The sequence below is a fragment of the Mauremys reevesii genome, linkage group 4 (assembly GCF_016161935.1).
Source record: "Mauremys reevesii isolate NIE-2019 linkage group 4, ASM1616193v1, whole genome shotgun sequence".
Taxonomy (NCBI): Eukaryota; Metazoa; Chordata; order Testudines; family Geoemydidae; genus Mauremys; species Mauremys reevesii.
This window is the reverse complement of record NC_052626.1, coordinates 127,324,953-127,341,265: the sequence shown is the minus strand read 5'-3', so window position 1 is coordinate 127,341,265 and position 16,313 is coordinate 127,324,953. Positions and strand designations below refer to the sequence as shown.

General features: G+C 47.8%; 1 protein-coding gene across 5 annotated transcripts in view; it reads left to right on the top strand.

Moving 5' to 3' along the window:
- BRPF3 (bromodomain and PHD finger containing 3) overlaps nt 1-4,484 on the top strand; it is a 45,599-nt gene extending 41,115 nt beyond the window's left edge. For 4 of the 5 annotated variants that reach the window (XM_039537452.1, XM_039537451.1, XM_039537450.1 and 1 more), the window contains exons 12-13: nt 1,191-1,345; nt 2,765-4,484. In XM_039537452.1, coding sequence (XP_039393386.1) covers nt 1,191-1,345; nt 2,765-2,948 — 339 coding nt within the window. In that variant the 3' untranslated portion in view covers nt 2,949-4,484. Of the gene's footprint in view, nt 1-1,190; nt 1,346-2,068; nt 2,193-2,764 lie in introns of all 5 variants that reach the window. The other variant, XR_005598064.1, reaches the window with a different exon arrangement.
- Nucleotides 4,485-16,313: the final 11,829 nt, after the last annotated feature.

Genomic DNA, 16,313 nt, shown 5'->3' with positions numbered 1-16,313 from the left:
GTGTCAGTGCCCAACACATCATCCAAGCCAGTAGGCTGCATCTCTGCACCGAGGTCAGAAAGCACAGAAGACTGGACCTGGTTTCATATCTGGTTTCTGCAGTTTCATCTTCCCCGTCTGACCTAATGTAAATGTTGGGCACATTGGCATTTCTGCTTTATACAGAGAGAATTGATACATTTGCTTTTACATCTGTATTTTTGGCCAGAGTACCCCCGGATCTGGCACTGCCTGTCAACACTTCTGAAATACTAGACCGGATTCTCATTTAGTACCAGTGTAAATTCAGAAGTAACTCCACTGAAGTCCAGGGAGTTGCAGCCGGGTAAAACTGGCACGAGTGAGATCAATTTATGCCTATTGGATGCAATAATCTTGTTACATTTACTGTGTGAATTTAAATAATAAAATACTGGGTTTATACGAAGTTATTGACTACCAAAAAAGTATATATTAAAATACAGTATTGTGACAGTGCCTCACTCAACGCAGTATGTTCAAGTCCTTTCCCTTTCAAAACTAGCTGCTGGGCTGGAGACCTTATGGGTCTCCCACAATACTGCATACGCCCTAGAGACAAACCCTCTTCTACGAAGACTCTGTGCAGGGAGTTACTCAAATGGAGCAGGAGGGTGCCTCTTGCTTATATGTCATAGGTTACTTTAACCATCTAGCTTGGACATACTGAAAGAGAGAGAGTATAGATAAGCTATGTTTTCTCTGCTTTTCTTCAGGGCTTAGCATAATGGGACCTTGATCCTGACCAGAGCCTCTGATTGTTACTGTAGTACAAATATTAAATTATAATCGTAATGACTATCTAACTATCTTAGGTGCTTATATGGCTCCCATTGCCTGTTTCTGTCCTGACTGATATCCCATGTAAGCTCATTGGCTTCAGACTGCATTTAGCTTGGCTATGAAGTTGTTTAATCTCTGGTGCTGAGCAGGTCGAGAGCCCTCCCATTCGCACAAATGTATTTTGCATTGGGAAATCCCACGTCTGCTATCAAAAGTCTGAACTCTTTTGCATCCTCTTCCTCCCTCCTGTTCCCTGCAGGTTCCCTCCCCCCGGTGCCTTTTTGCTCAGGCAGCACAGAGCAGAGCTGTGCTCTTAAGCTGAACTTGCAGGAGGCTCCTCTGGTGGGGCTTTCAAAATACTGATCCGTGCGCCTCATCTGTCTCTCCAGATAATTGATCCCAAGATGCCGCGCGAGGGCCTCCTTCACAACGGAGTCCCCATCCCCGTCCCTCCCCTGGATGTGTTGAAGTTGGGGGAGCAGAAACAGACAGAGGCAGGAGAAAAGCTCTTCCTTGTCCTGTTCTTTGACAACAAGAGAACCTGGTGAGTGAACAGACATCGCGGGATGGGCTACCCAGAAGGAAGATTTAACAGAATCTCAGGACAAGGAGGCCTAATAAGGCTTCTCATTATTAAGGCAGATTTAAGGTGGAGCATTTTTAAAGATACAGCAGTCACAAAAATCTCATTGAAGGGGTTTGCACACCTCTCCCTTGCCCGAATGCATGACAGTGGGGTAGCCTGCTTACAAGATCAGCAGCTGGAAGAGGTGCTGAGTGCCTACAGTTTCCAGATCAGGCTATTTGTTCAAGTTCCATAATGTGGATTTTAGGCACCTATCGTAAGGCATCCAAATGAAAATTTTGTGCCTAGCTCTCAAGGACTTTATCATTCAATCTCAGACAGACTAAATACTTTGCTGATCTTGGCCTCAGTGGATGACCAGGTTTATATGGTAGCAAAAGAACGATCAGATATAATAAGCCCCAAGCCAATGAAGTGCTTTGAAAATAAGCAATAAAGCCTTGAAATCCATAAGTGAAGCAATGTAAAGATTGTAAAACTGGAGCAACACACTGGGAGAAAGACAAGGGGGATGAGCTAATATCTTTTAGTGGACCAGGTTCTGTTAGTGAAAGACAAGCTATGGAGGTACACAGAGCTCTTCTTCAGGTCTCTGGAGAAGTTAGTCCACCAAAAGATATTACGTAACCCACCTTGTCTCTCTTACATCTTGGGACTAATACGGCTACAACAACACTGCAGACATCCTGGGAGAGAGGTGAGTCCCTATAATGATGCTGATAGCCACATCCTCAAGGAGCTGCATTAGTGAATCAGGAGCTCCCACAAGGAAAGAGGGACTGACTGTGCAAGTAAAAGTCACATGGTAGGTAATATCCATGTTCCCTTCAGATCGCTGCTTCAAAGAGCTTACACTCGGAACAAAGTAGACACAGAGTAGACAGATACACTAAGAAACCCAGAAGAGATAATTAATAAGGATTTTTCTTTCTTCTATTATTATTAATTCTCCACTTGGCATTGCAAAATGGAATGAGGATAGGATTTTTATAGGAGCCCAAGGGAATTAGGCACCCACATCCCATTTCAGTGAGCTCCTAACTCCCTTAGGCATGGTCTGCAATACACAGGTCGACGTAAGGCACCTCATGTTGGCCTAATTATGTCAGTGTCTGCACTACAGCCTTGTCCTGCCGATGTAAGTGCCGTACTACACCAACATAATGACTCCATCTCCACAAGAGGCCTAGCACAGGGGTTCTCAAGGTTCATTGCACTGTATGACTGTAGCTTTCTGCAAAGCTAGAGAGATTTTAGCCCTTAGCCTTGAAAGGGCTGGAAGTCTTGGTGCCCCTGGGCCATCGGCCATTCTTTCCCATCTGCCTTCTCTCCATTTCTCTCGGTGACAGGGTTTTTGGTATTCTGCTTGGATTGCAGGCAATGGCTTCCGCGGGACAAAGTTCTTCCTCTTGGGGTGGATGACACAGTGGACAAGCTAAAGATGATGGAGGGCCGAAAAACCAGCATCCGCAAGTCCGTCCAGGTGGCATATGACCGAGCAATGATCCACATGAGCCGCGTCCGGGGAGACCACCCCTTTGTCACGTCAAATTATCTGTAGGGAGTCGGAAATGCCCACTCTGCCCCATTTTTTCAGATCCAGTGCTTGCACCTGTTGGCACAGTGAACCTTGCCATGCACAGAATGGTAGGGGATTCCTCCCTGCCTGGAGGAGCGTGATGGGGCGTCTGCTGTGTTCTTTTCTGTTCCTGTGAGAGATGCATTATGCCTAACAGTGTGAGCAGCTCCTATAAAGTACCTTGATTCGTGCCAAAAAGCTTGTCCGGATTCTTTCTGAATGTGTCTCGTTGAAGAGCCGGCAGGAGAGGAAGTGATGTATTAGGCTGGACCACAAGAAAGAAGCCAGGAAGAGCTGCAGTGTGACAGCTATGCCTGGACAGAAGTCACGGTCAGCTGGTGAAGTGCGGGGTGAGCTGCAGTCTGATGGTTGGACCTCATGCCCCACACCTCTTGGGGTTTTAGTCTGCAGCCAGCCCTGAGTAATTCTCTGGAATCCATCACCATTGTAAATAAACCAGTACCCTTTAGTGGAACTCCAACTGAAGTGTCTTGTGCCAAATTTACAATAACCATCACTGGACTTTTTTTATTTCATTTTTTAAATGACATTGGTTGCCCCATGGCGTTAACAAATTTGCAGCCTACTGTTATTGTTATGACTCTCATGCCTATGTATATATAATATGTTTTCATGGTAGGTTTTCACCACAATTAGAAAAGATTGAGATCATATTTTGATAACTCTCTTTTTCCTTACGCACAGATGCACAGAGCTTTAAATATAAAAAACAAGTTCCCTAATTTTATTTTTTATTTTTATGTGTGTGTGACCTAGACATTTATAGTCAATAGTTTCATGTGTAAATTTCAATTTCAGTGACTGTGTGACAATTCCAAGAACATGTACTTCATATTGCATCTTAACAGAGTATTGAGTCTGGGCAAGAAAACGTCTTTTATGTTTTTTTAACCTAATTTTGGAAGCGTCTAATCAGCTGGAGCAGCTTTACGGACACTAACGTTGATCAGGGCGGGAGGAAGACACATTCTGTGGTGTCGTTTTATGCACATTCAGTTTAAAATAACTAGTTGGAATGTCAGACCCCAATTCCTCTCTGCCCTTAGTTTTTCACTGACTGTCTTTTTAAAGTTTTCCTCCAGCTTGGTTTGGACTGAATTAAAGCTGTGACTGGATTCCTGCTAGCTGGAGCACATAACCATTTCACCCGTTCACTTTTTCTCACACAAACACATCTCTTCCCTGCTCTGTGGATCTCTAGCATTTGTGATCCATTCAAAACAAAAAAAACAAAAACCCAGCTCTGCAGAGAATCCTGTTTTATTGCTTTTGTATTGCAAAAACGGGGACAGCTAATGTTTGAAAGCTGATGACAAAACTTTTCTTTTCTATTAGCCAAGGTCTCATCGTTTCTCTTATCTGTTCTGTTGTGTTTTTTTTTCTTTTAAATTTTAAGAACCAAAGGTGCAGATCAAGATTGTAGACAGAATATCATCCTTTCGCTTTTTAACTCAATATTTTTTTATTATTTTAACTTTTTCATACTAAAGAGAATGTGGGGAGAAAATAATAATAAATGGGAGGGAGGGGCGGGGGAATCACTGCCATTTCTACTTGGTCTACTTTTTTAAAGTACCACTTCTTATACATTGGGACATGGAACCACACTTTAAGGAAAATACCTGTAACATATAAAGACGAGCTATAGGATTTTGTAAAAAAAATAATCCCTAAAGAGTGTGGATAGGGAAGGAGGTTGTGTACATAGTTGTAAAATATTGTTCTAAATTATTCAGGCCTATTGTCACCATTCTTGAAAGTCCTCAGTTGTGTTGCTGGGTCTTTTTGTATGCACACAGTATAATTTATTTAAAGGAACATACACTTTTTCCAGATAGTAGCTCAGCTGTGGACTTGTGACCTGTGTATAACTGTTTTAAGATCTTGGGGGTGGGATGGGGGATTTGTTTTGTTTTGTTTCCTTTTTTTTTTTTTTAATGACATTTTAGAAGTTTAATTGGCTAATATCCTGCTGTTGCTACGGGACCTAAACGTTACTGTCAGTCTGCTGTAAAGCACAGATTGCTCTATTTATTGTAGAAAGTGAGTTTATTTGCTTTCTAGAATTGTTTATATCAGATGGTATAAGAGAGGTAATAAGAAAATCTATGCTTGTAAAGAAAAAAAATGCTAATTTTACCTACTATAATCTGACTGTCTGAAACTATATTTTCTCTCTGAGAAATAAATGTTCTGATGTAAAATCTGTGGTCGTGTTGTCTGGCATGTTCAGACTTTTGAAGTCTGCTTTCCCACCCTCTGCCAGCCCACCGGGATGAGAAACGTGCAAGAAACCTAGTGAGGATCACATCTTGAGGAACTGTCCTCTTCTGCAGAGTGCTTAGTGGCGAGCAGAGTAGGGTCTCTGATATCTGAGGAGCAGCTCCTTGGTTCCTTCAGGTCCCTTGCTAATTATCTGCTGCTATGGTTTGTTTCCCTTTATCCTCCGTATTGCCATGGAATGAATGGCTCCATGTGGGATGTATTGCAGTAAACAATGAAAATAGTCCTGCAGAGGGTGTGAAATTCACCCCCGGGCAAAGGACCAACGCAAGGCCTATGTGCCACTGAAGTCTCACTTAAACCCTGAGCCTGGATCCTGCCGTCCCTCATTGATTTCAGAGGGACCGAGCACGGGTGCAGACGGTCTTCCTGTTCGTATCTATTGCAGGATCAGGGCCTAACAGCTTAACTGGGACTTAAATGGTCCACATCGTGTTCGCACTCTGCGCCTGGATGAATTTAACCCCTTGGTCTGAGGTGTCTGCTTCCTGGGTTGGCTTGAAGTTGTCTCGGTTCATCTACTTTTCTTATTCCTAAGGCTCACTGTAGCGCTGGTCTGGCCTTGCAGCCTGAGTGCTCTTGAGAAAGAATAACTGCTCTGAGGCTTGTGACAAGCACCTGCTTTTTATTTGCTCACGTTACCGATTAAATCTGTCCGGTTGCTAGCTTGTAAAGCCTCATTCTCATCTCACTTCCCCCAGTGCACATCAGGAGTGATTCTACTGTAGTCGATGGATTGATATTTGGCATAGAGCTGTTGCAAATGGGAGGAGAATTGAGCCCTTATTTTTCTATCTCCTGAAATGCCAGGACCTCCCGCTCCTACTGGCAGATGGAGACAAGAACAAATAAACCAGGCCATCAGTCCACTCTAATGGGAAGCCGTAGGTACCAGCTGTGCAGACCTGCTGGATTGGTTCTTTCCTGGCTCTCAGCAGGTGGGGGTTTTCTGACCAGCTCAGCTAGGGTTTAAAGTTCTTTTTTTCAGTTGGTTCTTCAGCACATTCTTTCCTAGTCCTTTTAAGCCGTGTGGCTTCTTTGCTTTTAAACCCGGTTGGGCTTTCACCTCAAATTCCTTTTTATATTCCTGACCCGGGTTTAAGATCTGGGCCTGCAGACATGGCAGGGCTTCGCAGCCGTCAGGTGTAGCAGTGTGGGATAGACCTCAGAGCCGTCGCCTCCAGAAACACCCCGGACGCTTACAGTGGTCCAGTCAAATACTGCTGCTGAGATCAGCTTGGCTTGTCACTCTTGTGGGAAGGCACTGGAGTGACTTATCAGTATTCTCATGGCAGTGGGTGGGTCACCAGTGAAAGCAGAGCTCAGGCTCTAACACCTCCCCCACCCACCCCCCGGCAGGCCAGCTAGCCTGGGTTGAAAGCACCACTTAATCTGGGTGAGGGAGGGGTTTGTATTTGGATGGGAGCGGGGCTTGGGGCAACCCCTGAGTGAGAACCTAGGCTAACTCTGCAGTGAAGACACACATCCTCCATGTGGGGGCTGTATGGGTATCAGATAAAGTGATGCTTAGCTCCACTATAGAGCTGTCCAGGGTTGGGTCCCCGTCGTGCTAAACCACACAGGGTGGGGCCCTCCCCAGAGAGTCACAGTCTGATCCTAACACAGAATGTCGCACCGCCTTCATTCTTTGGGTAACTCCAGTGTAGTCAGCAGGGCGCTGATTTACCACATGCCCGGATGTTGCTTCCCTAGCTGCTGCATCTGCTTCCTCCCTCGTGGGCCTGGATTCGGCCCTGGCGCTCATTGTAACACCAATCCGAATCCGGCCTTCGTTGTGAGAATCACCCCCAAGGAACACTAGGTGGGTACGAGTTACGCTGCTTTACCCTTCCACCTGTCGGGCCGTTCAGACCATTGTCCACAGCCTCACTGAACTTGGCACTTGACCACCATGGAAAGTGAAGGATTGGCACGGCCTTGTCTTGGAGACTTGGCAAACACACCGTAGGGAAAGGTGTTGCATTGGCCAAGTGGATGGACTGGCTACAAAACTGATTCCCATCCACGTGAGATCTCTGTCCCGGCCCTCTGTCCTTGGTGGGATTTCTATCCTGGCCGTCTCTCCTTGGTGCCCAGGCATTACTGTGGATGAGCGGTTCTGCAGATGCTGCCTGGCACAGGGCATAGCCTCACTGGATTTTTCTCTGATTTCCCTCTACTTCCCTCTAGGTGGCAACCATGCCGTTTAAGAGAATCTTCTCCTCCCACTCTTCCATGCTCTGAATCCCTTGGGGGGTAGGAGACCTCGCTGTCTTGCTCCAGGATAGCTAGGGGCAGGGAGGGAGTGCTGCCTTATCCCAAACGCTGCTTTGCCTTTTCCGTCCAGCCATGTCTTAAACAGTTAGTTTTACTGCGGCCAATGCAACTGGCCGTCAGGTTGTGCGGAAACCCACACACATGCTGGAGTCCCACTCGTGCTCCAGTCCATCCGCTTATTGCTGTGGGACCAGGCCACCTGCCCCAGTGTTGGATTGTTTTCTTTCCCTCCGAAGCACAGCTGGGCTCGGGCTAGCAGAGCGCTCAGAACCCAGGGCTGGTCCAGAGTGGGAAGCAGCTGCTGAGAAACTGGACAGGAGAAAGGGCCGGGGGAAAGGAGAACGAACAGGAAACGCCTGCAGTGTGCAGACCCTGAGGAGACCAGCTAGCTTGTGAGCCTAGGAGGGGAAGGCAGAGCTTCCTCTAGGTTGCCAGCTCAGGCTGGTAGTGCCCAAGACGTGTTACCGTCTGGTGGCCTGTGGGAAACGAGCTGATGCTCCCTGTAACAGGGTGGTTTGCCCTTTATGGGCCAGCCCTGCTCAATCAACCTCAGCTGTGCCATAATTAGCTGCCCCCAGCCTAGGGACTGGACTAACTGGGGTCAGGTGACAGCCTGATAAACACCTGGGCCTCAGCAAAGCAGAGCACTCACGTGGAAGGAGGAACTGCAGGGAGCAAGCTGGGCTCTGGGGAAGGCCCCCGAGGAGAGGCTGGAAGGACTCCAGGGAAGCAGCCTGGGAGCTGGAGCTCCAACCCAGAGCGGACAGACTTAAAGGTATCCTGGAAGGGCTGGGAACTGAGGGGCGGCTGGCTGAAGAGGGGCCCAAGCAGGGAGAAAGAACCGTTTGTTTGTTTGTTTGGACTGGTGTTAGCCTGGAAGGGGATGGAACTCTGAGAGTGACCCAGCCGGAGGGCTGAGCCCTGTGAATCGCTGGGGGGGGGGGGAGCAGAAAATGGGGGTGAAGGGAAACTGAGGCAAGGAGCACATGCAGTGATGTGTTTGGCCAGCGGGGGGTGGGGGGGAGTGGGCACTACAGCAGAACCGCTTACTCTCCCAGTCTAGTTCCTAGTGGGTGTGTTGCAAAGCCATCCAGCCCAGAACTGGGCAGGCGCAGCAGAGAGGCCAAGGGCTGGATGAACCCTGGAGACCGAACTGCCCTCGTGTGTCTGAGGTGGGTCGCTCCAGGCACAGATGGAGGAAGCTCTGTTTGGCTCTGACTGGCCTGCTGGTGGAAAACACCAGCCTCCCGGTCCATCCATCTTTCCCCTCTCGCCAGCCCTAGGCTAGAAGGAGCGACCCTTCTCCTTCCCCATCTAATGACTGGGCCACAGATGCACACACCAGGCCCAATATATGGGGTGGCGGGGAGGGTATTTAAAGCCTTCCACACGTGGTTATTCCTTTCCACCCAGCTCTTAACCAAGGGGCAAGGAGAGGCCTGATCGGATGTGCTGCCGCCAGAGGAGCCGTCCTGCTGAGAAACCTGCGGGGATTCCTTCTGCACTGTGAGCAGAGGGCCCGTGCGCTGCCTCTTCTGTGGAAGGATTCAGAGCTTGCTCCAAAAACTCCCCAGAGTCAAGAGGAGTCTTTCCACTGATCACAATGGGCTTGGGGTCAGCCCCTTATGCTCCAGCTCTGTCAAGCCAGCACTAAATCGATTTAAAATGCATTTGCCTCCAGCTAACGTAAAGGGTGTAGACAACGAATGCAGAAAGGCATGGGGGAGGGCGGGAGGAACTAGCTCCTGGCTCCTCAGCTTGTGCTCAGGAGAGACCTAGAATTTGCACCCCTTGCTTTGAAGCATTGTCCTCAATCCCTGCTTTCTCCCCAGCTCTCTGGACCTACCTTGCTGCAATATTCCTGGCCTCTTCGGCTCAGTTGACTTGGCGGCTCAGTTGACTTGAAAAGCCCTGGTTTCTGGTAATCTCCCATCCCCGGTGGCCCCTCCGCTATCACTGACAGCTTGTAAACTCCCCAGTAATTAAATTCCTGGTTTCCCCCTAATAGATTTGACCTTTCAGCGCCGCTGCCTGTTCCTTACATCTGAGCTGTAGGTTTCAAGGGGCAGCTACAGGGATCAATTCCACTTTCCTTTGTGCAAACTCTGTAAGAATTAAGAAAAAAAAGTGTATGGATCCCCTAGCTTCTTCGTGTCACCCTTAGCAAAGGAGGAACACGAGGCTGTGTTGCTGGGACTTAGTCTAGAGGCTGATTAATGCCCTGGCCAAAACACCTGTTAATCATCCGGCATGGGAAATCATCTCTCTCTGAGTACAGTCCACTCCCAGCTCGGAGCTGCTATATCACCAGAATAACAGCCGATGTAAACAGGCCAGTGCTTTAATAATTCACTTTCCCTCCCATGCCCGGAGTGTGGCTGGTCCCTGAACGTGACAGGGCATCACAGGCAAAGAGAGTGGGGAGAGGATGCTTTGCAGCCTACCTCTTCGCAGCCCGCTGCTTTGAGCCTTGTTTCTGTTAAGTGCTCTGCTCCTGGTAGGGCTCCTCATTTTGGATGGCGTCTCTGGCTTGGAAAGATGCCCGCAGGCCCACCTGCTCCGCTGGGGTTAGCGTGGTGCCGTTTGGAGACAGCCTGTGTCAGAGATTCTGTCTGGAGAGTCGTCCTTCGAATGCAGGGCCTACGGTGGGCCCAGCAGCAAAGGCACTGCAAGCTTGCTGGGCTGGGGAACTGCTTCCGTCAGCGCCCGGCCTGACCTGAGCGCCTTCCCGTACGTCCATGAGGATGGGCTAGAAGATGGCACTGGGCCATCGGTGGGCTCACCACACCCAGCCACTGAAGGGGAATGCTGCGTGCTGGAGGCTTGCCAGGCGTATGGGTGAATGGATGGCTGTTAGAGAGGGCTGGCAAGATCCCCAGTCTCACCGGGGACGGGGCCGTTAGACGCTGCAGGAGGGATTTCCTCTTTTGGCGGGAGGGAGGGAGCTGTTATGGTAATGGATTTTCTGTCGGGGAGAGGGGGATTCTGTGTCTCCTTGAGGGGGAGCCAGTTGCTGGCAGGGTGGGGTGGTCTCTGCTGGAGGGGACACCTGTCTCGGGGAATCAGATGAGACCTGCCCCCTATTGACAGGGAGCGGGAAGCGCAGTCACAACTAGACACACTGAAAGCTTAGGATAGGCTTTGAGTCCAGGTTTTGTGTAAACACTGAAGGCAGGGAGAGGGTGTTATGTTAATAATATTACCGTAGCATGGCAAGGCTGCCACTGATTCATCATCAGACCTTGGGCAAGTCACGTAACTTCTTTATACCTCTGCTCACCCAACCCTAATAGGAGGGACAAAACTACCTTCTGTAAGGTGCCTTGATATATTCCGCCAGTAGATGCTATGGAAACATAATTGCTATTAAGGAATCGCTCCCTTCCCCCTCTCCCATCGTCTCCTTTGGCTGAATTTTCAGTGTATTGCAAGAGTCAACAAATCGTGTCACAGCTTGGATGAGCAGACATCCAAGCATACGCGCGGCTAAGTGTCTTGAGCCACTTCGCTGGCAGGTACCAGCAATGCAGTTAGGTGGCACCTGGTTAAGCCAATTGTCAATCATTAGACGTCGGTGTTCTCTGCGCCGTCTTAGAATGCAATCCATTTCCCTCTGCTGATTATTAGACTCGCCTGTTAGATACCTACAAGATGCGATGGCCTTTTGGGGCACATGCACCTTCTCTTGGCCTTGGGTAAAAATCTCTTCCTAATGGGAAACAAACTCTTTGGACCCTCATGGCTAACTGCCAATCCAGGAGGGATTTTCTTTGCAGGGATGAAGTCCAGGTTTTAACCAGGACTTGTTTCACCTGCACTCAGAAAGGGGTTGTGTAAGTCTCACAACCACCTAAGCTGCGTTCCTTAGACACTGAATTGTTGATTACAGGTGTTGAAAACAGCACCTAGATATTCAGCCCATAACCTTGCCCCAACTCTAGGAGCAGGAGGGTGACCCTCAACTCTGGGCATCATCTGCAAAGCTGACTGTTAAGTAGCCCACGCTGAGACTCTGATAGTCATAGACACTAAGGGACCAGTGGGATCGCCTAGGCTGTCTTCCTGTATAACCCAGGCCATCGAGAACCTCACCCGGTACAGTCTGTATCAGCAAAAACAACGGGGAGTCCTTGTGGCACCTGAGAGACTAACAAATTTATTTGGACATAAGCTTTCGTGGGCTAGAACCCACTTCATTGGATGCATGGAGTGGAAAATACAGGAGCAGGTATAAATACATGAAAGGATGGAAGTTGCCTTACCAAGTGTGATGTCAGTCTAAGGAGACAATTCAATTAACAGCAGGATACCAAGGGAGGAAAAATAACTTTTGAAGTGGTAATGAGAGTGGCCCATTTCAGGCAGTTGACAAGAAGGTGTTAGTAACAGTAGGGGGAAATTAGTATTGGGGAAATTCGGTTTAGGTTTTGTAATGACTCAGTGGTTCCCAAACTGAGGTTCATGAACCCCTGGGGGTTTGTGAAATGTTACAGGGGATTCTTGGGGGAAAAAAATCCCTAAACGCGGACAGAGCTGTCCCTAGGGACTCCGGGCAGCACGGGACCAGCAGCCCGCAGCCCCTGGACTTCCAAGAGCTAAGCAGATCAAAGCAAGCGTATCTATCACACTGAGGAGATTTTTAAACTTCAAGACTCCTTATGAGAAACAGAAAGGGAGGTGAATATTTTTTGCTGTTTTTAAAATTAAATAGGCAGCTAGTATTGTTTTTAAAATTATTATGAAGAACAAGTTTAAGTTTTGTTGTAATGTGCGCTGTTTGCCTGGACTACTCAAGACCTGAATGCTTGTGTAGGAGGAACTCTTTTGAGTTGGCTTCTTAAATACCTTTACGCTGTTTCACATCTGATACTCCCTGATGAAACATAGGAGCCTTGTCTTCTAACAGGCTTAATTCAAAGTGATACAAGCTCCAAAAGAGAGATCTTGGAGAAGTGTTCATAATGTAATAAAAATACTGTAATGATACACACTATTTATTATTAATTATTTAATAAAACAAATTTTATATTTCCAAGATCACTGCTTTTATAATTTATACTCAGGTAAAGGTGAAAATCCCTGGAAATATTCATTTGTAAGAGGTGGTTCGCGAGACTTGACGTGCTAGTGAAAGGGGTTCACAGGCTGTTAAAGTTTGGGAACCGCTGTAATGACCCAACCACTCCCAGTCTTTATTCAGGCCTAATCTGATGGTGTCCAGTTTGCAAATTAATTCCAGTTCTGCAGTTTCACATTGGAGTCTGTTTTTGACGTTTTTTTGTTGAAGAATTGCTACTTTTAGGTCTGTTGTTGAGTGACCAGAGCGATCAAAGTGTTTTCCTACTGGTTTTTGAATGTTATGATTCCTGATGTCAGATTTGTGTCTGTTTATTCTTTGCGTAGAGACTGTCCGGTTTGGCCAATGTACATGGCAGAGGGGCATTGCTGGCACATGATGGCATATATCCCATTGGTACATGTGCAGGTGAACGAGCCCCTGATGGTGTGGCTGATGTGGTAGGTCCTATGATGGTGTCCCAGTACAGATATGGATGCCTGTTGCTTTAGGTGACAACTGAAAAGGCATCCTTACTCTTCCACATTGAACATGTATTTGAAAAGCCATCCCACCGCATGCACAACACAGGAAGAACAAAATTCACCCCTCTGCAGAAGGCCACCACATGAACTATACTTAAGGCTTCTGGTTTTTTTGTTTGTTTTTTTTAGGAGGGGGTAGTATTTAATTTCATTTTGGGGGGGTTATTTTTAGTCATTTTTAATTCTACATAGATGTCCAAAATCGGGGTTTTGCAGGGCTTTCTCTTTGTATAGACACGGAGTACTGTTTCAAAAAGCACTACATTAAAGCACACCAGGGAACATATAGTGCACACAAGCAAGGTCTACCCAGACCAATTAATGTGCAATACGGTGTGCTTTAGATATCACACTCCCAGAGCGCACATAACTGCGCTAGGTAGACAAACCCTTCGATACAAGCCAGGGAGCAGGAACATACCTGTATAACCAAACTGCAGTGGGGATGGGGTGAAGTTCACATGAATCTGGTAACCATTTCCAATGTCTTTTCCAGTGTTGGTTGGATAAACACTGGTTTCCTTCTGGGGGGTAGAGAGTATCAGGCATGTTTTATTGGGGTGGAGCGGTTAAAACCTAAAATCAGAAGCTCTAACTATACTCCACATCAAGTGGAACTGTGTTCACTGTTCCACTAAAGCAATGCAAGTGTCAGGGGGCGCATTAGCACAGGAGACAGAGCGTTCTCAGGAGCCGGACCTAAGCCACGGAATTCACTCCTGAAAGAGAGAAAAGACCCTGAGATTTCCCATGCTCCAGACTAACTGCAAAGCTCAGCTCCTTGACTTAGCTTTCCCTCCATCAGCTCAGCACCCATTCAGTCGCCAACCAGCTCTGTAACAATCAGAGTGAGAGATGGATCCTCCCCCTGAGCATGCTGGAGAATGCTGATGACTTCGTGCTATGGCCAAGGAAGCTACATCTTGCTAGAATTAAGTTGTAGATCCCAGCAAGCAGGTTGGGTTGGTTTTGTCTGTAACCCGTTTGTCTCACTTTCGCTCTTGCTTGAAATCCCTTAAAATTATGTTGTGAGTTAATGAAGTTACTCTTCATTTTCCTATGAATTGTCCCCGTGGGTGTGTATGAAGGTGGAGTGTATACCCCCAGCTGAGCTAACAAGCTGTAGTGTGCCCTGGCTCCTTGGAGGCAGGGAACATGGGAGTGTCCAGTACCCGGAACTGGATGCTGCAGGGGAGACAGTTTGGGGGAGACTTGGGACTGGAAGGGTTGTTGGGGCCACCCAGCCAGGAGGAACTGGGCTAGTGGAAGCGAGAGTGAGACCACAATGCTGTGAGCAGCATGCTGATGTCGGAGCTCTGAGCCGAAGCTGCACTGCACAGACACCCAGGGTTGCAGAGCAGGTGGTGACAGAACCCCTTACTGGTCTAGGTGAACCCCCAAACATAGAATGATAGAGCCATAGGGTTAGAAGAGACCACAAGGGTCATCTAGGCTAACCCCCTGCCAAGATGCAGGATTTAAACCAGTGGTTCTCAGTCAGGGCTATGCGTACCCCTGGGGGTACTCAGAGGTATTCCAATGGTACTTCAACTCATCTAGATATTTGCTTCCTTTTACAACAGGCTACATAAAAAGCACTAAAAGTCAGTACAAACTAACATTTCATACTGACAATGACTTGTTTATACTGCTCTATATACCATACACTGAAATGTAAGTACAAGATTTATATTCCAGTGGATTTATTTTATAATTACATGGTAAAATGAGAAAGGAAGCCATTTTTCAGTATTAGTGGCTGTGACACTTGTATTTTTAGGTCTGATTTTGTAAGCAAGTAGTTTTAAGTGAGGTGAAAGTTGGGGTACGCAAGACAAATCTGACTCCTGAAAGGGGTACAGCAGACTGGAAAGGTTGAGAGCCGCCAGTTAAACTGTCCAAGACAGACAGCTCCAGCCTCTTTTTGAAAACCTCCAGTGAAGGAGCTTCCGTGACCTCCCTAGTCAAGCTATTTCTCCTCTAGGTTGGGAAGGAAGAGAAAGAGAGGGACACTATTGAGACTTTGGGAGATGCTCAGAGGTGTGTGTAGAAGGGGACTCATGGCTTTGATCCGTCAGAGCCAGGGGCGGCTCTAGCGATTTCGCCGCCCCAAGCACAGCGGCACACCATGGGGGCGCTCTGCCGGTTGCCGGTCCCGCGGCTCCGGTGGACCTCCCGCAGGCAACCCTGCGGATGCTCCACCAAAGCCGCGGGACCAGCGGACCCTCCGCAGGCATGTCTGCGGGAGGTCCACTGGAGCCGCCTGCCGCCCTCCCGGCGACCGGCAGAGCGCCCCCCGCGGCATGCCGCTCCAAGCACGCGCTTGGCGTGCTGGGGTCTGGAGATGCCCCTGGTCAGAGCACTTCAGCATGTGCTCATGTCTCATTGCACTGACTCTAATAGGATCACATACGTGCTTGAAGTTAAGTAGGTGCTTAAGGGCTTTGCTGAATCATGACTAAATTGCTCAGCTGCTTGCAGGTTTGAGTGTCCTCGCAATACCTGGAGAGCTAGCCTCCCCATTGCCTGTCAGTGAGAGCATCTTTGACTGAGAGCAATAATTAATCTGCAGCCTCATAAGCAAAACCTTTCAAAGGAGAAGTTTGATTTTCCTTTAATTACTTGTTACATCTTGCTCTGTGTTGGCAAGTGTTTCAGATACAATCAACAGGCTTTCCACACCGATTTCTCCCAACTTCCTTTTGGATTTAGAAAAAATAAAAGAAAATCAGGGTGGCAAATTGACAGGCAGAGGAAGTGGCTCTTTAATTAATGCTAGGCAAATGCTGAAAAGGCAGTTTTTAATGAGGTATGCGGGGGGAGAGATTGGATTTCTGCTATAACTCCTGATTTTCTGGATTCTTTTCTTTGCAGCCATCTCACATGGAGCTGTGAGCTCATCCGATTTTACCAGCTAAGCAGGGTTGGGCTTGATCAGCACTCAAATAGGAGACCACCACAGAAATCATAGAATATTAGGGTTGGAAGAGACCTCAGGAGGTCATCTAGTCCAACCCCCTGCTCAAAGCAGGACCAACACCAACTAAATCATCCCAGGCAGGGCTTTGTCAAGCCAGGCCTTAAAAAACTCTAAGGATGGAGATTCCACCATCTCCCTAGGGAACCCATTCCAGGGCTTCACCACCCTCCTAGTGAAATAGTGTT